The 22,390-nt window shown below is 58.2% G+C and overlaps 1 protein-coding gene across 1 annotated transcript in view; it reads right to left on the bottom strand.

The window, feature by feature from the left end:
* Positions 1 to 22,390, bottom strand: part of COL11A2 (collagen type XI alpha 2 chain) — a gene marked incomplete at its 3' end in the record, with an annotated part of 40,661 nt that overhangs the window by 10,685 nt on the left and 7,586 nt on the right. The window contains 21 exon segments of the mRNA XM_039519093.1: positions 568 to 613; positions 956 to 1,012; positions 1,301 to 1,342; positions 2,138 to 2,191; positions 2,312 to 2,356; positions 2,633 to 2,657; positions 2,659 to 2,684; positions 3,189 to 3,238; positions 3,324 to 3,369; positions 9,952 to 9,996; positions 10,198 to 10,251; positions 11,138 to 11,200; positions 11,907 to 11,960; positions 12,053 to 12,106; positions 12,814 to 12,867; positions 13,342 to 13,398; positions 14,410 to 14,496; positions 16,021 to 16,095; positions 16,569 to 16,631; positions 16,735 to 16,776; positions 17,776 to 17,835. Coding sequence (XP_039375027.1) covers positions 568 to 613; positions 956 to 1,012; positions 1,301 to 1,342; positions 2,138 to 2,191; positions 2,312 to 2,356; positions 2,633 to 2,657; positions 2,659 to 2,684; positions 3,189 to 3,238; positions 3,324 to 3,369; positions 9,952 to 9,996; positions 10,198 to 10,251; positions 11,138 to 11,200; positions 11,907 to 11,960; positions 12,053 to 12,106; positions 12,814 to 12,867; positions 13,342 to 13,398; positions 14,410 to 14,496; positions 16,021 to 16,095; positions 16,569 to 16,631; positions 16,735 to 16,776; positions 17,776 to 17,835 — 1,099 coding nt within the window.

The raw sequence follows: 22,390 nt of genomic DNA, 5'->3' as shown, positions 1-22,390 counted from the left end.
TCTCCGGCCGGGCGCCTGACACTGCAGAGGAGGAGAGTTAAAACAAAACACTCAGAATACACTGGGAGGGGAATCCCTTCCTGACCCCTGGTCAGGGGAATTCCGCAGCTAGGGGCGCGTGCACTATTCCCCCAGCTGGGCACTAGGGGCACTGTGCACCATTTCCTAACCCGGCACTAGCGGGCGACATGCACTATTCCCCCAGTCAGGCACTGAGGGCCTCTGTGCACCATTTCCCCCAACCTGGCACTAGGCGCCGGCACTATTCCCCAGCTGGGCACTAGGGGCGCTGTGCACCAGTTCCCCAGCTGGGCAATAGGGGCTCTGTGCACCATTCCCCAGTCAGGCACTAGAGGGCGCCATGCACCAGTTCCCCAGCCGGGCAATAGGGGCTCTGTGCACCAGTTCCCCCAGGCGGGCACTCAGAGGCGCTATGCACCAGTTCCCAGGCCGGGCACTAGAAGAGGCGCGCCATGCACTATCCCCAGCCGGGCACTAGGGCGCTTGTGCGGTGCTGCCAGCAACATGTCTGACTGCGGTTGAGGGTCAGGAGGAAGCAGAACTCACCTTCTCACCCTTGTGACCCTTCTTTAGCCCCAATTCCATCCACGCCCTGGAAGAGATGGGGAGAGTTCAACAGGGTGAGCTGCACTGCAGAGGCCAGCCACAGATCTGGGCATAGAACCCAGAGGAGTCCTGGCTCCGAGTTCCCACTGCCCCTGCTCCTAACCACTAGACCCCACTCCTCCCAGGCTGGGATAGAACCCAGGAGTCCTGGCTCCCATTGGCTATAATTCTCTTGTCTTGTTTTCATTGTAGCCAGAATCCTCTTTCTCCCCCTTGAGGGTCAGGGACCTCCAGGCTTCTGGACCTTCACCCATCCTTACTAAGAATTGTGGGTAATATCCCAGTCCCAGAAAGTCACGCCAAGTCCTGGGACCAATCAGCCACTTACCTTCACACCACGTGGGCCTGGGTAGCCAATCGGACCTTGGGGACCGGACGGACCCTGCAATAGAGAGAGATTAGCCCAATCACAGGGGAGAGTGGCTGGTGTCCCTGCTCCTACTGGAGAGGGTTAGAATCACGGATGGGAGCGTCACCACTGACCCGGGGCTCTGAGCCCTGCACGCTGGGGGCCAGGGTCTTAGTACCTCACCCTAGCACCTGGGAGGTTGTGACTTGGCCGCCAAGGTCTGAGAAAGGCTAGGACTGGGGGGGAGGGCCTGAGGGCGAGGATATTGGGGTCTGGGGGGGCAGCGGGAAGGGGGGCAGGAGTGGACATTCTCCCCTTACCTGCGTTACCTTTGGTTTCCCGACGGACCTTCCTTCCCGGATGCCCCTGAGAGGAGGAATGGGAAAGGGAGGAGACAGAGAGGGATGAATCATTAACACCAGCCCCACAGCACTGGGCGTTGCTCCGTCCCCCTGCCTGGGGAGCCACCCCAACATCCCACACGCACCCCCGCTCCTGTGGCAAGGGCAGTGCCCCCTGCCTGTGGGGCAGGAATAGCCCAGCTGCCCTTTGACCTGAACTCCTTTAACCAAGCGTTGGGGACACCTGGCCCGGCTTGGGGTGAATGGTCAGTGGAGCTTGGTTGCGCCAGGGGGTGCAGGCCAGGGTTGGCGTGACTGGGGGTAGCTGCCTTTGGGGACCAGGCCAGAGCTGAGGCCAGAGGCTCTGGGGCCAATCCCACCCACTGGCATTTAATGGGGTCAACCAGCAACCAAGCCAGGCTGAAGGGAAACCAACGGTACTGGCTCACTTCCTGTTAAACATGGCTACCAGGTCCTCGCCCCATGAGCAGGGAGTGCGAGTGGGGGCCAACAGGAAGTGGTGGTAATCCTGTTAAACATGGCCGCAGTCATTGCCCCATAGCCTGGGGGCACTGCTCAAGAGCATCCCATGATGATGGGGCCCCTACAGGAAATGTGATAGCTCACTTCCTGTTAAACATGGCCGCCAGGCTCTCACCCCAGGGCAGAAGGGAGCCATGCCGCAGGAGGCCAACAGGCTCACTTCCTGTGAAATATGGCCGTCGACAAGCCATTCCGGGGCTGGGGAGTCTGGGAGCCAGGGTGCTGGGAGGAGAGGTGGAAGGAAGGAGGAAGGAGCTGGGGTGAGCAGGTTACTCACGGGAGGCCCGTCCAGACCCTGGCATGCCGGGAGGCCAGGTTTGCCTGTGGGACCCTGCGGAGAGAGAGAAAAAGCAGAGCTCAGAGCTGGCAGAGCAGAGACCCCATTGTGTGACCCAGGCTGGTGCGGCGGGTGGGGCTGCACAACACTGGGGGCAGGGTAGGTTTGGGGCACTCACCTTCTCTCGGGGCCCATAGCACCTTGTGGTCCCGGTAATCCCTGAAAGAGAGAAACATGCCCAAGTCAGATCCAGCCCCACCCAGAGCCAGGGATTGAACCCAGGAGTCCTGGCCCCAGCCCCTGCTCTTAACCACTAGACCCCATCCTCCCAGAGCCAGGGAGGGAACCCAGGAGTTGCTCCCAGCTCCCCCTGCTCTAATCCATTGGACCCCACTCCCCACCCAGAGCAGGGACAGGAACCCAGGAGTCCTGGCTCCAAGCCCCGAATCCCATGTCCCCAGAGCTGGGCTGTTTCAGGGAGAGAGTTTTCCTTACCTGGGTGCCTGGAGTTCCTGCTGACCTGGGGACCTGGCTCGCCTTGCAGCCCCTGTAACAGTCAGACGCAACTGGAGTTAGAACCAGAACCACCAGCGTGTTATACAGAAAGGAGAGAGGGCACTGTTGCAGGGAAGTTCACAACACTGGGATCACTGGATGGGAGCACTGCTGTAAGGGAAGCTCACAGCACCAGAGACCCCATTTAGGCACTGCTGTAGGAGACGCCGTAGCACCGAGACCCCATCTGGGGACACTGCTGTAAGGGAAGCTCACAGCACCAGAGACCCCATTTAGGCACTGCTGTAGGAGACGCCGCAGACCGAGACCCCATCTGGGGACACTGCTGTAGGGAAGTTCACAGCACCGGAGTTCCTGACTTGGGGCGCTGCAGTAGGGAAGCTCACAGCGCAAGAGTCCCGGCTGGGGGCACTGCAGTAGGGGAAGCTCCCAGCACTGGCATCCCTGGGTGGGCGCCCTAGGCATTTCCAACCCAGTCCATAGCAGGACCAGGCAGCGCAGATAGACAGACAGACAGACAGACGTGCCGACTCACCAGGTTCCCTTTGGGCCCAGTGGGACCATCTATGCCACGACGCCCTGGAGCAGACAGACAGACAGACGGGTGGAGGTTAGTGTGGTGGGGTCACGGGGCGGGGGAATTGGGATGCCGTCGTGGCACTTACCAGAGGCCCGGGATCCCCGTGGGCCTTTGGGTCCAAGCAACCTCTGGGTCCCTGCAGGAGGAGAAACCAGAGTTAGTGAGGCTGTGGGGACAAAGCCAGGCCTGGGTCCCTCCAACGGGGCTGTGGGGGGAGCCAGCAATTGCCCCCAACACTACCCTCCCCGCCCAGCAAAGAGCAGCACACATATGCACACACACACACAGACACACAGACACACACACACACACACACACCCTGCACCAGCCAGCGCTCCCGGCACCACACTGAGCAAGCAACACAGAAACCCTGCAGCTGAGGACCCCAGGAGGATGCTGCTCCGTGGTGCAGACCCTGCCCCTCTCTGATCCCAGACCCTGGGCCGCGTGCTGGGGTGAAACCCCAGAGCACCCCGGGACATGGCGCTAAGATCCCTCAGTTTCAGTGCAACAAGACTCCGCTGGTGCCCGTACTAGGAGACGCTGGCCCTTGTGGAGTCTGCCAGGGGCAAGGCACGGGGGACCCCACAGGCCAGACCCCCAGTGGGTGATGCTCTGTCCCCAAGGCCTGGCCCCAGACGGCTCATCCGTCCATCCCGTGGGTAGCACCGGGCTAACCCCCAGACAGCTTCCGGGGGCTCGTCCGAAAGGGAACTGCTCTCGGGGAAGAGCGTTCCGGGCAATGGGGAATCGGGCACCACGTGGGAACGTTCGCTCCACTCGGGCTGTCGATAAACCCAGTGTTTCAGAGAGTCCAGACGCTTGCATTTGTGCTGGGTTTTACTACCAAATCCGGCCAGAGAAAGGATTTTGGGGGGGTTCTCATCCTCCCCCCACCCCCGGCTGTAGCTTTTCCAAACAGCGTCAAATCTGTAAATGTAACAGAGCCGCAAGAGGGGGGAGAGGACAGGAGAAAAGAGAAAACAAACCCAACCAAATCCCAACGCCACCTCCAATCCCAACGGCAACCCTAACACCAACCCCAACGTCCACCTCAACCCTAACACCAACCACCATCCTAACACCAACGCCAACGTCCACCTCAACCCTAACACCAACCACCATCCTAACACCAACATCAACGCCACCTCCAATCCCAATGCCAACTCTAATACCAACCACCATCCTAACACCAACCCCAACGTCCACCTCAACCCTAACACCAACCACAGTCCTAACGCCAACGCCAACGCCACCTCCAATCCCAACGCCAACCCTAACACCAACCACCATCCTAACACCAACGCCAACGCCTACTCCAATCCCAGCGTCAACCCTAATACCAACCCCAACGTGCACCCCAACCCTAACACCAACCACCATCCTAACACCAACGCCACCTCCAATCCCAACGCCAACCCTAACACCAACCACCATCCTAACACCAACGCCAACGTCCACCTCAACCCTAACACCAACCACCATCCTAACGCCAACGCCACCTCCAATCCCAACGCCAACCCTAACACCAACCACCATCCTAACGCCAACGCCAACGCCACCTCCAATCCCAACGCCAACCCTAACACCCACCCCAACGTCCACCTCAACCCTAACACCAACCACCATCCTAACGCCAACGCCCACCTCCAATCCCAACGCCAACCCTAACACCAACCACCAACCCTAACGCCAACGCCAACACCTACTCCAATCCCAACGCCAACCCTAACACCCACCCCAACGTCCACCCCAACCCTAACACCAACCACCATCCTAACGCCAGCGCCACCTCCAATCCCAACGCCAACCCTAACACCAACCACAACCCTAACACCAACCACCATCCTAACACCAACGCCAATGCCACCTCCAATCCCAACGCCAACCCTAACGCCAACCACAGTCCTAACGCCAACACCTACTCCAATCCCAGCGTCAACCCTAATACCAACCCCAACATCCACCCCAACCCTAACACCAACCCCAACGTCCACCTCAACCCTAACACCAACCCCAACGTCCACCTCAACCCTAACACCAACCACCATCCTAACACCAACGCCAACGCCACCTCCAATCCCAACGCCAACCTCAACCCTAACACCAACCACCATCCTAACGCCAACACCTACTCCAATCCCAGCGTCAACCCTAATACCAACCCCAACATCCACCCCAACCCTAACACCAACCACCATCCTAACACCAACGCCAACGCCACCTCCAATCCCAACGCCAACCCTAACACCAACCACCATCCTAACACCAACCCCAACGTCCACCTCAACCCTAACACCAACCCCAACGTCCACCTCAACCCTAACACCAACCACCATCCTAACACCAACCCCAACGTCCACCTCAACCCTAACACCAACCCCAACGTCCACCTCAACCCTAACACCAACCCCAACGCCTACTGTAATCCCAGTGTCAACCCTAAACCAACCCCAACATCCACCCCAACCCTAACACCAACCACCATCCTAACCCCAACTCCTACCCCAATCCCACCGCCAACCCTAACACCAACCCCAACCTCAACCTCAAACCTAACACCAACCACCATCCTAACACCAACGCCAACGTCCACCTCAACCCTAACACCAACCCCAACCCTAACACCAATGCCAAAGCCTACTCCAACGTCAACGCCAACTCTGAACCCCAACGCCAACCCTAACATCAACTCCAGCTCCAATTCCAACTCTAACTGCGACAACAATCCTAACACCAATCCCAGCGCCAACCCTATCACCGACACTATCCCTAATACCAACTCCAACGTCAACACCAACCCTACCACCAACTCCAGTCCCAACCAACCCTAATACCAACTGCAATCCCAATGCCAACCCCAGTCCAATGTCAACTCCCACACTAAGGCTAATGCCAACCCTAACCCCAACCCTAGCACCAACCCCAACGCCGATCTCAACCCTAACGCCAAGGCCAGTGGCAGCCCCAATACCAACCCCAGCCCAACCATAGTGCCAGCCCCAATCCCTGCCTGGGACCCATTTTCCAAAGCGATATGTCAGAGTGTTCCCTGCGCTAGTCGGCGCTCCCCTGTCCAACCCCAACCCTAACGCCAACCACCATCCTAACGCCAACGCCACCTCCAACCCCAACGCCAACCCTAACACCAACCCCAACGTCCACCCCAACCCTAACACCAACCACCATCCTAACACCAACACCAACGCCACCTCCAATCCCAACGTCAACCCTAACACCAACCCCAACGTCCACCTCAACCCTAACACCAACCCCAACGTCCACCCCAACCCTAACACCAACCACCATCCTAACACCAACACCAACGCCACCTCCAATCCCAACGTCAACCCTAACACCAACCCCAACGTCCACCTCAACCCTAACACCAACCCCAACGTCCACCCCAACCCTAACACCAACCACAGTCCTAACGCCAACGCCACCTCCAATCCCAACGCCAACTCTAATACCAACCACCATCCTAACACCAACGCCAACGCCTACTCCAATCCCAATTCCAACCCTAACACCAACCACCATCCTAACACCAACGCCACCTCCAATCCCAATGCCAACCCTAACACCAACCACAGTCCTAACGCCAACCCCAACCCTAACGCCAACGCCTACTCCAATCCCAGCGGTAACCCTAATACCAACCCCAACATCCACCTCAACCCTAAAACCAACCACAATCCTAACACCAACACCAACTCCTACACCAAACCCAACCCCAACCCTAACACCAACCACCATCCTAACACCAATGCCAAAGCCTACTCAAACATCAACGCCAACTCTGAACCCCAACGCCAACCCTAACATCAACTGCAGCTCCAATTCCAGCTCTGACTCCGACAACAATCCTAACACCAATCCCAAAGCCAACCCTATCACCAACCACCATCCTAACACCAACGCCAATGCCTACTCCAATCCCAACGCCAACCCTAACACCAACCCCAACGTCCACTCAACCCTAACACCAACCCCAACGTCCACCTCAACCCTAACACCAAACACCATCCTAACACCAACGCCAACTCCAATCCCAACGCCAACCCTAACACCAACCCCAACGTCCACCTCAACCCTAACACCAACCCCAACGTCCACCTCAACCTAACACCAACCACCATCCTAACACCAACGCCAACTCTGAACCCCAACGCCAACCCTAAAACCAACCCCAACGCCTACTCAAACTTCAAAGCCAACTCTGAACCCCAACGCCAACCCTAACACCAACACCAGCTCCAATTCAAACTCTAACGCCGACAACAATCCTAACACCAATCCCAGCACCAACCCTATCACAACACGATCCCTAATAGCAACTCCAACAACGCCAACCCTACCACCAACTCCAGTCCCAACCAACCCTAATACCAACTGCAATCCCAATGCCAACCCCAGTCCAATGTCAACTCCCACACTAAGCCTAATGCCAACCCTAACCCCAACCCTAGCACCAACCCCAACGCCGATCTCAATCCTAACGCCAAGGCCAGTGGCAGCCCCAATACCAACCCCCAGCCCAACCATAGTGCCAGCCCCAATCCCTGCCTGGGACCCATTTTCCAAAGCGATATGTCAGAGTGTTCCCTGCGCTAGTCGGCGCTCCCCTGTCCAACCCCAACCCTAACGCCAACCACCATCCTAACGCCAACGCCACCTCCAACCCCAACGCCAACCCTAACACCAACCCCAACGTCCACCCCAACCCTAACACCAACCACCATCCTAACACCAACCCCAACACCTACTCCAATCCCAACGTCAACCCTAACACCAACCCCAACGTCCACCCCAACCCTAACACCAACCACAGTCCTAACGCCAACGCCACCTCCAATCCCAACGCCAACCAGAGCTGGCTGCATTCCCATCCCGCCTCCCCAGCAGCAGGGCACTAGCACCCCAGTTTTCAGCCCACCTAACAGCTTCTTCAGGGCCCCAGGCGGGATTTTCAAATGGAGTCTAGGCCCCAGCCAGGATCCCTCCCACGCCGTGCTAACCCTTGGCTAAATCCTGCCAATTTCAAACTCCTCCTCCACACTGCCAGCTCCTGAGGCACCACGGAGTCCCGTCCCGGCACACCGGGGTGCCGGGCACAGGAGAGGGGGCAGTCTGGACACAGGTGGGAGCAGATGGAGGCTTGGGGGTAACCCATTAACTGGCTTGTTTCTGCTGAAGTGAGGGGGGTGAAGCAGCTAACATTGGGCTTTGATTTTGCCATCAGTAGGTTCAATGGTTCATGCTGATTTTATGGAGAGGGGTTAACACAGGGGTGGGCAAAATATCACCCGCGGGCCACGTCCATCAGACCTTTTAATCCAGCCCTCAAGCTCCCGTTGGGGAGTGGGGTCGGGGGCTTGCCCCGCTCTGCGTGTGCCGTGGCTCTGCATGGCTCCCAGACACAGCGGCACGGCCCCCCTCCGGCTCCTGCATGTAGGGGCAGCCAGGGGGTTCCTCATACTGCCCCCCCACAACAGCAGTTCTGCAGCTCCCATTGGCCAGGAACCGCAGCCAATGGGAGCTGTGGGGGTGGCGCCTGCAGACAGGACAGCACCGCAGAGCCGCATGGCCGGTGCTGCGCCTCTGCATAGGAGCCGGAGGGGAGACATGCTGCTGCTTCTGGGAGCTGCTTGAGGTAAGTGCTGCCCGGAGCCTGCAACCCTGACCCCCTCCCATGCTCCAACCCCCTGCCCCAGCCCTGATCCCCCTCCCGCCCTCCGAACCCCTCGGTCCCAGCCTGGAGCCCCTCCTGCCCCCCAACCCCCCCTTCCCTCGCTCCGCTCCCTACCCGGCACCCCCAGCCCGACCCCTCACCCCCCCACATACCCACCGACCCCTGTCCCAGCCCGGAGCCCCTGCACCCCAAACCCCTCATCCCTGGCTCCACTCCTGAGCCTGCACCCCCAGCCCGAGCCCGAGCCCCACACACACACACCGACCCTCTGCCCCAGCCTGGAGCCCTCCTGCACCCCAAACCCCTCATCCCTGGCTCCACTCCTGAGCCCTCACCCCCCACACACACACCGACCCCCTGTCCCAGCCTGGAGCCCCCCTCCTGCACCCCAAACCCCTCATCCCTGGCTCCACTCCCGAGCCTGCACCCCAGCCCGAGCCCTCACCCCCACACACACACACCGACCCCCTGCCCCAGCCTGGAGCCCCCTCCTGCACCCCCAACCCCTCCTCCCAGGCTCCCCGCCAGAGCCCCCACCCCCACCCCGAGCCCTCACCCCACACACACACCCAACACCCTGACCCAGCCAAGAGCCCCATCCATCACCCTGAACTCCTCATTTCTGGCTCCACCCCAGATCCCAAACCCCCAGACGGAGCCCTCACCCCCTCCCACACTTCGAGCCCCGATTTCGTGGCCCGCCATACAATTTCCATACCCAGATATGGCCCTCGGGCCAGACAGTTGTCCCACCCCGGGGTTAACAACACAGAGCTGAGCGCCAAGGGGTTGAGAACCAAGGCTCAGCTGGGGCAGTTGCCTGGTTCAGGCTCTCTGCAGACTCAGGCAGGGCCAGAAAAGTGAGGATCGTGGGGCCCAATTCCGTGGAGTGGAGGGGGAGTAAATCATGTGGGGGGGCAGGGTAAATGGGGCCCTGATTATCCCTCTGCACCACTCTGGGGAGCTGCTCCCTCTTACACTGGCACAAGCTCCTGCTGCCTGCCTGGCAGGGAGGGGACGTACCGGTTCTCCAGGGAGCCCTCTGGGGCCGACCTCTCCATCGTCTCCCTGGGGGAAGAGAAAAAGGGAGTGAGGCAGAGAACAGGGAGTGGGAGCAAGCTCAGCACCCCCCAGCCATCCCTGCTCCCCATTTCCAGCTCCCTCTGCTCCCCTCACCTCCAGCCCCCTCAGCTCTCTCACAGCTCCCTCCCCGGGGAGCCCCTCACTCTCCCTCCCACCCCCCAGCCCCTCCAGTGAGCAGTTACTCACCCGCTGTCCATCCTCACCAGGGGGGCCTGGGATGCCCTGGGAACCCGTCTCACCCTGCGGGGACAAAGCCTTGGATCAGCTGGGCGGGTGGGGAGCCATGGGGGTTGTGTCCGTGGGATGTGCAGGGCTTTGGGGGTGGCTGTGTGTGTGATGGGGGCACGGCTGCATGTGCCGTGGGGGTGAGTGTGACTGAGTATGTAAGTGCAGGGCGGGGGGTGCATCGCAAATGTGCCGGATGTGTATGTGTTGTGCTGTGAACTGTGTACAGCTGTGTTGTTGTGCGTACGTGCACAACTGCCGGTGTGCTGTGTGTACTGTGTTTGTGTGACTGCATGTGTGTGGGCTGTGTGAATGCAGTGGCTTTGTGTGTATTGTTGCGAATCTGAGTGTGTGCACACATAGTTAGGAGAGTGTTAGCGTGCAGCGTGGTTGTGTCTATGTGACTGTGTGATTGCACACGCCTGGCTGCACAAGTGGGAGGCTGTGTGTATACTGTGCAGTGCGGTGTGTTTGTGGCACGGCTGTGGAGAAGTGCGTGGTTGTGCGTGTGTAGTGTTCCGCACGGCTGTGTGCGTTGCGCAGGGTGCGTAAGACTGTGAGTAGATTCTGAGGCCAGAAGGGCTCGGCTGCCCCAGCGTCGCTCCGGACGTCAGTCTGCCCCGAAACAAGCCCTGCTGGAACTAGACTGTGTATATCTGTGGGCGTAGATACACTTGTGTGTGCTGGCAGGGCGGCGTGTGACTGTGAAGGGGGCGGCGGCTCTGGCTGTGTGGTGTACAGTTGTGTGTCTGTGTGTGTATCAATGCTCGGGGTGCACAGTTGTGTAGCGCACACATGGGCTGGACAGAACTGACTGCAGGGCGGCTCCATCTCTCAGGGAGAGCCCAACAGTGCAGCTGGACTGTCCCCCCACCTCCCCACCGCGAGGCGCCCGGCAAACGAAACTCAGCCTGTACCCCTTGTCCCCCGGCAGCCCCGGCAACCCGTCAAAGCCTCGGTCGCCCTGCGGAGCGAAGCGCAGAACAGCTCCCTGAGCCAGCACGCCCGGCTGGGAGACGCCCTGCAGGACCCCTCCCAGCCAGGGCACCATCCCCGGGAGGCGGGCTGGAAATCCCCACTGGGAACGAGGGTGGGCCTGTCTCGCGGGGGCCCCGGGGATCCCGGTTCTGAGGCAGTGATGTTCCCACACAGAACGGGAGGGTCACTGGTTGAGTTAGTGGGTCTCCGATGTGCTAGAGTGGATCACAGGTGCACGAGGATCACCATGCTGCATGGGTGGGTTACCAGGACAGTGCATCACCAGGAGATTCGTGCACGCACTGAGTGGATCACTCATACAGCAAATGACTAGATCGCTAATGGATCGTCAGGCTGAATGAGCGAGTTACTAGAAGAGTGGATTACCACTGGATTCATGCACAGTCAGTGGATAACCAGCTCAGGTGATCCAATGATCTTCAGTGCCTTCACCTCATAGACTATTGGTGGATTCGCAGGGGCAGTGACCTAGTGGATTACCAGCAACACAACCTACTGGATCAACACTGCTACAGTCCATTGGGTCGCCAGAGCAGTGACCTACTGGATCATCAGTGGATCTACAGTGCTGGGACCTAGTGGATCACCAGTCCAAGGAGGCCAGGCCCCAGTTGGTCCCTCAGGCAGGCTCACACCCAGTGCCTTGTCCATGGAAGCCATGACCCCGTTACCTTAACGCCAGGCTCCCCGGGCATCCCCCGGGCACCATCGGCTCCAGCACGACCCTGCCAGAGACACAGAGACGGGGTGAGAGGAGGCTCTCCAGGCACAGAACTGCCCCACCCTGGGGTATCCCCACCAGGATCCACACACTTACCCTCCTTCCAGGCTTCCCCGGGGGGCCAGACAGGCCCTGCGGCCCGCGGGGTCCCTACAGAGAGAGAGGGAGGGAAAGGGTGAAGAGAGCTTCCCCCACAAGCAGCAGGGGAAGGAAGAGAAGAGGGAGAAATGGGGGTGGGAGCTCTCCAGGGTCCAGGGGGTTAATGGGGGCTCTGGGGGGTCAGATCAGGGTTAGGCTCCAGGGTGGGATGCAGTTCATGGGGTCAGGCCGGGGGGTTCTTCCCCAGTGTCTGAGGGGTTAATGAGGGGTGGGGTGGCAGAGAGCAGTAACAAAGGGTAAACAGAGGTGTGGGCAGCAGCGACCCGGCTCTGGGTCAGGTTATAAGTCACAGGATCCAAACAGCCCAGAATAAATCCAGCGTCGAACCAGGGTCAGAGGTCACTTGCCAGCATCAAGGGTTAGACATCAAGGTCAGGGACCACTAGTCGTGAGTTAGGGTCACAGAACAGAGGTGGGGGTCACGGGTCATTCGCCCTGGTCAGGGGCCAATGACTGGGAGTCAGGGTCAGAGACCAGGGTCACGGGCTGGAGAGAGGTCAGGGGTCAGGGGTCAGTGATAGGGGTCAGGTTCCTGAGGTTAGAATGAAGGGGTCAGAGGTCAGTGGCTGAGATCAGAGGTCAGTGGCAGGGTCATGTCCATGGGTTGGAGCAAGAGGTCAGGGCAGGAGCCAGGGGTCAGAGTCGGGGTCATGCTGGGCTCCAACCCACCGATCTCCTGCCAAGGCCAAGCCTGTTACCTGGGGTCCGAAGTCTCCGGCTTCCCCCTTCAGCCCGGCGCCCCCTGGCTGCCCCTGGAATGAGATAGCAGAGCAGAGGGGGTTACATAGGGGCAGCACGTGGGCCCAGGGCCACAACCCTCCCCACAATCTCCCCAGGGCGCTGGGACCCACCGAACCTCCCCAAGGCGCTGGGACCCACAGAACCTCCCCAGGGCGCTGGACCCACAGAACCTGCCCAGGGCGCTGGGACCCACAGAACCCAGGGACATGAAATTCCAGCAACACAGCCCCCCACCCTACCCCCTTGCCCCACACCCCAGGGTGCTGGGACCCACAGAATCTGGGGACATGACATTCCAGTGACACCAGCCCCACATACCCAGAGGAACACAAGGACATGAAGCCCTAGTGACTCCAGCACTCCGTGTCCCACCCCAGGGACAAGCTGACACGTCCCCCTAAGCCCTGACACCCGTCCCCACATCCCCAAAGCACCAGCCATCAAGTGATGCCTTCTCCCAACCCCAGCCCAGAGCAGGTACCTACCAGGGGCCCAGGCCGGCCAGTGTATCCCATGGGTCCCGGGGGGCCACGCAGGGCCATCTAGGGGGAAGAGAAGAGAAGGAGAATTAGACAGCAGCAAACCAGGATCCCAGCCAAACTCAGAACAAAGCAGGAATAAGGGTGGGATTAGAACAGGGCTGAACAGGAAACTTGGGGATCTAGAGAATTATTGGGCCCTGGGGATTAGAACACGGTCCCAGCTGGGGATCTAAGAGGGGGATAAAACATGAATTTATCAGCATCGATAGACTGGAGGGAAAACAGTGACACTCGGTGTTCTAGAAAAGAAGCGACAGATTTACTGGAGTTTTAGGAAAAAGCACATCGTGATGTCAGCAGGGTTCTAGAAGGAGACAAGCATGGTCCTAGAACGGGGGTTCTAGAGGGGTGACAAGTTGGGGCCTCATTGGAGGTCTAGAAAAGGGGAAACTGTGATTTGCTCCGCACTCGGGAGGGTTAATAAGGTTTGAGGTTTGAAGGGAAGATAAATCACAGTCTTAAGGCAATGATCCATGATAGTCTTGGGGTTCTAGAAATGCTTTGTTATACTTGTAAGGGTTCTAGGTGGGCATAGACTGTAACCCCCGTGGTTCCAGGAGAGCAGTCGACTGTAATCTCGTCCTGGTTCTAGAAGGGCAGTAACTGAGATGTTGTTGAAGAGCTACTTAACCATAAGATTATAAATGAACCTAGAAGGGTAAGAAACAGGGATCTGCTGAGATTCTAGAAAGGTGACAAACCATTATCCTGCGGTTCTAGAGTGGCAGTAAATTGTGACCTTGGGGAAGCTCTGGAAGGGCACAACCACTATTTGGTACAGAATCTTAAAGAGTAATAAAAGAGTGACCCTTAACATGGTTCTAGAAAGGTAATAAATTGTGATCCTACTGAGGTTCTAGAAAGGTAACACCCCATTGGTATCTGGGTTCCAGATTACCAAATTTATCCGGGCGCCAGGGAAGAAAATAAGGCAGGATCTTTTCCAGGCTCCTTGGACCCCCTACCCTGACCCAGCCCCACTCTCCCTGCCCTGTCTCCACCGGGACTTACCCGGGCTTGCTGTAGAATGGCCTGCGCTTGTGCCTCTTGTGCTGACACCGCAGGCCCCTTGTCTCCACCGCTGCTCCCAAACCGGAACTGGGGGAGGAAAGACCAACCTTCACACTGGTGCCATCCCTGAACTCACGTCGCTATCCCAGAACTGGGCTCCTGGGAGACATGCCCAGAGCCTCCCTAGAGCGCCAGAGCCCAAGTCCTGCTCTGTCCTTCTCACTTCATGGGGGGGGCGGGGGCAGATCACATTGCCAGAGCTTCCCTGGCCTGTTCTAGACTCCCAGAGATTTGCTGCAACCTATCCAATTCCAGGCTGCATTCTTGGTATTCCCCTTCTCGTCTAGACTCACACATATCCACTGCATGCTCTATGGTTCTAGGTAATACAACCAGAGTGCCCATTTCTGTTCCATACTCACATAAGCCCACTGTGTATCCTTGCTAGTTCCAGGTAATGCTATCAGGGTTCGCCCTGCTGTTCTAGACACCTATAGACTCACTGCATCATCTTTGGTTCTAGATAATGCTATTAGTACTAGCCTTTTGGTTCTCAACTCACTGTGCTCTCAGTTCTAGATCACACTACAAGGGCTCTCCTTCTATCCTAAATTCCCATATCCCTATTATGTTAACTACATTTCTAGAGAATAGTACCAGAGTCCTCCTGTCCTGTTCTAGATTCCACACAGGCCCACCCATGGTGCAATCTCAGTTCCTGATCACATATACAAGGTTTTTCTTCTGATCTAGACCTAGACATCTTCTCTGGTTTTAGGTAATATTTCCAGAATCCATCTAATCTGTTACAGCTTTATACTCTGAAATACCTCTCTTTAGGAGTTACTCTCTGGGTTCTAGATTAAAAGATCCCACTACATACTAACAAGGACTAGCTAAGAGAGTCAGCCTCCTCTCTCCCATATCTTAGATCCTCACAGATCCACTCTACAATCTTCAGTTCTAGATCACAGTACTAGAGATCCCCTTTTTGTTTTAGACTCCAGCTGACCCACTGTATCCTCCCCAGTTCTAGGTAACACCATTTCTGTTCTCTCCTCACTTTTAGATCCCTACAGGTCCATCTGTCCTCTCTGGTTCTAGGCCATGCTATCAGAGTTCCTCTTGTTTTACTCTAGACCCCGCAGGCCCACTGTATAGTCTACGGTATTAGGTATCTGAGTTCTTGAGCCCCACAGACCCATTGTATCACCTACTAGTTCTGGATACTGCTATCTGAATCCCCATGCCTGCCCTAGACTTCCACAGACACATCGTATTGTCCCTAGTTCTAGGTAACACAATGAGAGTCTTCCTTGATTTATTCAAGACCCACAAACCCACATTATCCCTTCTGGTTCTAGATCACCCAATTAGTTCTCCTGGTCTTATTCTAGACCTAAGAGCCTCCACCTTCCATACACTTCCTTGGTCCAGCTCCCACAAGTATTTCTTCTGGTTTATTCCAGATCCCACAGAGCCACCCAAGTCCTAGGTCACACTATCAGCACCTTCCCCTGCTGTCCTAGACCCAAATCAGCCTACGTTAGCCCATTCCATTCCAGACTGCAGCAGCCCCATCATTAACCCATCAAACACCTCCTCACTCACCGGGAGCATGAGAGATGTGCCAGGGGGTCCAGGCGTCCCATCCGAGCCAGGGAGACCTGAACGGCCAGGAGGACCCTGTTGGAGAGAGAGACAGAGCGGGAGGTTATTGCATGGGGTGGGGGGGGCTGCGATCTTCCCCTCAGACAGTGCTGCTGCTGCCCCTGCCCTTCTCAGCACCCATAGCTCCCCCAGCGGTGCATCAATCTTTCCCACGCACAGTGCAAGTCTCACATTCTCCCAACACCCCGACATACACTGACCCTTGTCGGGATCTCTGGCCTATCCCCAAACACCCCAGGCCATCGGCGCTGCGTATGCACACGCATGCACAATCACACACGCTAACGCATGCACACTCCCAGGCACTCACACACACAGCGCCTTCCCCAGCCAAGGGGGCACAATGACATCCCACCCCAGTGCACATTCACACCTCCCCGTGCAAACACACGCTCACTCCTCCCTTGGAAGGGGGACCGCGGTCTCCCCCAGAGCTGATGCTGGACCCACAACCCCTGCCACGGGGCCAGGTTTCAGCTCGCACTCACCCTCTCACCAGGATCTCCTGGGGGTCCCGGGGGGCCCTGTGTGCCCGGTGGCCCCGATATGCCCTGAGGAAACACATGAGAGACACACAGTGAGACTAATGCACCAGCAGGGGGATCTGCCCCCGGCCCCAGAGCATCCCCCAGAACTCCCCAGACAGGCTCTTACCGCAGGTCCCTCAGGTCCGGGGGGGCCCTCCACCAGCATTCCCTGCGGAACAAGAGGCAGAGAACAGGGTTAGGCCAGCGACAGGCCCGGGTGGGGCGAAGACACAGTGGGCCGGGGCAGGATAGAGCCCCAGCTGAGGAGGCCTTGGGCAAACACGCCCCGGCCATGAGGTGCCCTAGAGAGACTTGGGACTGCCCAGGTGAGTTTGAAAAGGGGGAGGATCTCCTGGCTCATCCACACCCCTCGCCCACTCCCCCTATCAGGAGAGAGGGCCATGGGCTGAGAACACACGACTGTGCACCCTCCCACACACACAGACATATACTAACCCGAACATGCAAATATGGTGGCAGGCATGCACCAGCGTGTGCAAATACACACACACACACATGCGCCGTGGAGCGTAACAGATGCACACGCATGGGAACTAACACCAACATGCAAACTAGATGTGCACACAGAGGCACTCGCAAATACACATTTGCACAGGCATACACAATTGTGCACAGTGACAGGTGCAAGCACTGACAGACAGATGCCAATGTGAATCTGCATGCAGGGGCCTGTGCAAACTCATGCACACACTCAGAGGCACATGCAACATTTGTGCACACACGATTTTTCACACTTAAGGTGTGACAATACATATACGCTTGTTCACACAGGTGTGTGCAGACACGCACACGTCCCATCCTGCCATGCGCACCCTGCCCCCCTGCATACATACACTACAGATCACTACGTCCATCGCACACACACAACCCCGGGGGCTCCAGGCCCAGCTGACCTGTGACAGGGCATGCAGGGCGCGCTGATCCCTGAATAGGGCAGGGGCTGAGACAGGACAGGAGGCTGGCGGGGCGGGAGGGCTCTGTCCCATGCACAGCAGGATATCCTGCTCCTGCCACAGGGTGCATTGGGGCTGCATGGGGTGGGGCACCCCAGGGCCCGGACTATGCAGAGATGGGAAACGTCCAGCATGAACAATGGAGGCGGGTGGGAGCAATTGGTCTCCCCTAACCCGTCGGCGCAGGGACCTACCGGTTCCATGACGGCCGGCTCTCCCTTCTCTCCTTTGTAGCCTCTGACTCCACGCACAGCCTGGGGTAACACACATATAACCGCAAAGAGGGGCCCGGTCAATATAACACACCCGAGGCCCCACTCTGGCACCTTCCCAGCCCTGCAAATCCCAGCTCCCGCACCAGGCGGCAGGGCTCATCCAGCACCACTCAGCTGCACCACCCCGGGCTCTGTTATCTGAGGCGCCCTATCCCCCATGGTCTGAGGAAAAGTGGAGTAAAGTCTGAGTCAAAACTGGTGCAAGGGCTCAGTGAAAATGGAGAGGGTCCAAGCAAGGTGCAAATAAAAGTGGGCCTCATCTCACTAAGGTCTGGGTAAAATAGGAGTGAAGTTTGAGTAAAACTGGAGAAAGCTCTGAAAACGGAGCAGGGTCTGTGTAAATGTGGAGTAAAGTCTGAGTGAAACTGGAGTAAGGTCTGCATTTCCGTGGAGCAGAGTCTGTGTAAATGTGGAGTAAAGTCAGAGTAAACCTGGGGCAGGCTCTGTGTAAGGCCCCAGGATTTTGTCCCAACCCTTCAGTTATCCTCCTGGGACCTAGGGAGACATGGCTGCCGTTTCTCATTGGAGCCCACCCTCACCCCTACCAGCCCTCTTGGAGCCTCGTGAGTTAGGATGCTCTGTTAGCTCTGAGCTAATCAGCATCGCGACCCACAGCAGCTCTGAACGGAAGCTGAGGACAGGTTACATCACCAGATGAAACACACCCCAGGAAGGGGGTCAGGGGAGAGAGATTTAAAGGCCCACATCTGGAGATGCCCTGGCCTAAATCCCCAGCCCCATTGAAATGGCAGCGTGGGGAGAGGGGAATTACCACATCCCTTTTGGGGGTTATCCCCCCAAATCGGTAATTGACACCAGCGCTGACAATACTCGGGGAGGTGGGTGAATAACAGATGGCTGTACATGGGGATGACATCACAGGGCGTAAGATGACATCACAGAGTGGGGATGCCCTGGCGGGTTAGGGGCATTGCCAAGGCAGAGGATGTCATGGTTACAACATCAGGTGTGATGCCATCGGGCACGACGGGCCCATCTCTGAACATACAAGGTGGGGAGAGCGTGCTGATGTCACTCCGAGCAAGAAGTGACCTCACAAGAGAAGCATCACAGGAAATGGAATGGTGGAGGGAAAGTGACACGATGGTCAGTGAGGTGCAGGAAGGACTGCCAAAGACAGGAAGCAACCACCACACTGGGCAGGAAGTGAAGGCAGCAAACAGGAAGTGATGCCACAATGGACAGCCATGACCCCCACGATGCCGAGCCAACATGGAGGAAGTGATGTCACGACAAACAGGAAATGACCATGACACAACAGTAAATGCTGACAAGGATGCCACAAACAAAATGACACCACACAGGAATTGACAACATGGCAAACAGCGGTGACACCATGAAAAGCAGGAAGTGACACATCAACAAACAGGAATTAACACATCAGAAAGTGATACCACGGCAAACAGGAAGTGACACCAGGACACACCAACAAATGGCCACAAACAGGAAGTGACACCACAACAATAACAACACAGAGCCATGAATGGGAAGTGACATCTCAACAAACAGGAAGTGACACCATGAGACACCAACACAGGACCACAAACAGGAAATGACACCACAACAAACAGGAAGTGATGCCACAACAGGAAATGCCACCAACAAAAGACCACAAAGAGGAAGTGACACCACAACAAAGAGGAAGTGACCAGCGAAAGACCACCCATGAGAGGCCCGCAGGAGGAAGGGCCCGAGGAGACGTCCCCGTGCCCCACTTACGCCTCCGTTCTGGGGGGTCTCTGCGGAGAGCACGGGCCCCAGCTCCGATGGCTCAGCTCCCTCGGGAAAGTCCTTATAGACATACTCGTACTCCTGCCCCGTCACAGCTGTGTCCTCCCCCGTCACATACTTCTCCACAAGCACCTCGTCCTCACCCGGAGCGGCAGGGGGTGGGCTGGGAGCCTCCTGCCCCACAGGATGGGGGAGAATGAGAAGAAACCCAGCAACACATTAATGCACAGCACAGCGCCTGCTGGGAGACAGGATCAAGGAGATGTGCCGAAACTGGATCCCCCAGACCTCCTTGACTCCAGCCCCCTCTCGCCCGGCTCTAAACCGTTAGACCCCATTCTCCGCCCAGAGCTGGAGATAGAACCCAGGAGTCCTGACCCCCAGTCCCGAATCCTCAGTCCTTTCTCTGACCCCTGGAGCCTCTCCCCCAGGGTCTCCATCTCTTCCATCGTGGGATCAGCACAGAGGCGGCTCTCTCGGGAACCTGCCCTGAATTGCGTGGGGAGGCTTTAAGGCCTCACCCCACTGAGACAGATAGTGGGGCCGCGGGAACTAGTGGGGAGCTAGACCTTGTCCTGGAGTCAGCTGAGCCCCCTGCTCCTTCCCATCCAGCCCCTTAGCCACCCCTCAGTCCAACCCCAGGGCGGTTACCTCAGCCCAGGGCTCCAAGGGGGAGGGGAGTTGCCTCCAGCCCCGTTGTCTCCTCCCGGTAGTCACCATCGGGGTCCTGGTCAGGGGGTAGGGTACAATCCAGGTACTCGCCAGCCCCCCAGGGCTCCTCTGTAGAGGACAGCCCCACATCCTGGGTGGTGGGGGGTCAGCAGTTGCCAGGGCCGGGGGGAACAGGGTTGGAACAGCAGTCATGGGGGCAAGGGAGAAAGATGGATGGATGGATGGATGGATGGATGGATGGATATGCACATGGATGGATAGAAGAATGGATACGCACGTGGATAGATGGATGGAAGGATGGATATGCATGAGGACAGATGGATGGATGGAAGGATGGATATGCATGAGGACGGATGGATGGATGGATGGATGGATAAACATGCATAGGGATGGACAGACAGATGGACAGACAGGCAAATATGCACAGGGATGGATGGATGCAGTGGACGAACGGAAGTGCATGGAGATACATGCATGAGGATGGATTGACAGATATGCAAAGGGATGGATGGATTACAGGAGAGAGAGGACAGAAGTATTAGTAGGCTATTCTTGTTCTCCCCCCTGCCCTGGGTAAGGGGCAGGGGCAGCGGAACTGGATTCATCCCAGCTCGTTTTCCCGGACACACAGAGACAAACCGATCGCTGATGGAATTGCGCCCCCCTGCAGCGCCCCCTGCTGGGGAGCGACTGCCCCATGTCATTCAAGGGGGACTTGGGGTGTCCATTCACGGGAAAGAAGGTGCAAGATAAATCAACACAGAGAGAAAATGTGAGGGAAGTGGGACATGATGGGGCCTTTCCCCTCTAGGGGGCGCCGACTCCCACCTGGCCCCACGGCGGGGACTACCTGGCCCAGGGGGGCGGGGAATGGGAAACGGGGCCTGTCCCCTCTAGGGGGCGCCGGCTCCCACCCACCCCAGGGCAGGGACTGCCTGGCTCAGGGGGGCGGGGAATGGGAAACGGGGCCTGTCCCCTCTAGGGGGCGCCGGCTCCCACCCAACCCCAGGGCAGGGACTGGTGGCTTAGGGAGGGAATGGAATACGGGGCCTGTCCCCTCTAGGGGGCGCCGGCTCCCACCCACCCCAGGGGAGGGACTGCCTGGCTCAGGGGGGCGGGAATGGGATTTGGGGCCTTCCCCACATTCCCCGTCTGCTGGTTTATTTATGTTGCCGAGGCGTTTCCCGAATGGCCCCGTCACAGACAGACAGACAGACAGACACGAGCGAGACGCACAGACTACGGGGAGGGGGAGGAGGAGCATGCTCCCCCACCAGATCTCAGATCGTGCTGCTCCCTTGGGGGGTGCCCAGCACCGATCTGGATGCCTCGCTCTTGCTCTACCTGCTGGTAGCCGTTGCCGTGTTTCCTGGGCGCGCCGGCGCCAGCGTAGGCCTTGCCCCCCGTCTGGGCCTTGCCCAGGGCATTTTTCACGGCCGGGTGTTTCCCCCCAGCTGCCATCTTGGTGTTGCCGGGGGATTTGCCGTTGCCAGGGGACTTGGCGTTGCTGGGGGATTTGCTGTTGCCAGGGGATTTGCCGTTGCCAGGGGACTTGGCGTTGCCGGGGGCTTTCCCGGGAGATTTCCGCCCGGGAGCTTTGCCGTAGGCTGGGGCCGTGCTCATCAGCTGCTGCCGTTTCTGCTGCTTGGCGCCGGCAGCGGCGCCTGCGGCCCGGCCCAGCGGGTTTCTGGTGCCGCGGAGGCGAGGAGGAGGAGGAGGATGGAGGTGATGAGGGTGAGGATGAGGATGGCAGCGGCAGCGACACACACACAGACCGGGAGCCGGGCACAGAAGGAAAACACAACACACACGGCATGAGTTCACGGGGAGCAGGGGTGCAGGGGCTGCTGCAAGGACTCCCTGGTGTACGGAGCACCCCACATCCCTCAGGATCACCCCAAGCCCCCTCTGTCCCTGGGAGCTTGTTACATTCAGAGCACCCCGGATCTCCAGGGGTCACCCCGGAGCCTCTCCACCCTGGGGACTGGATACATACAGAGCACCCCAAATCTCCAGGGGTCACCCCAGAACCCTCATTGTCCTTGGGATCCCCATGTGTATGGAGCACACACCGGGATTCCCTCCCCTCTGCCCCCCCCCGGAGGCCCCA

The sequence above is a fragment of the Mauremys reevesii genome, unplaced genomic scaffold (assembly GCF_016161935.1).
Source record: "Mauremys reevesii isolate NIE-2019 unplaced genomic scaffold, ASM1616193v1 Contig82, whole genome shotgun sequence".
NCBI classification, from domain to species: domain Eukaryota; kingdom Metazoa; phylum Chordata; order Testudines; family Geoemydidae; genus Mauremys; species Mauremys reevesii.
This window is presented reverse-complemented; position numbering and strand designations above follow the sequence as displayed.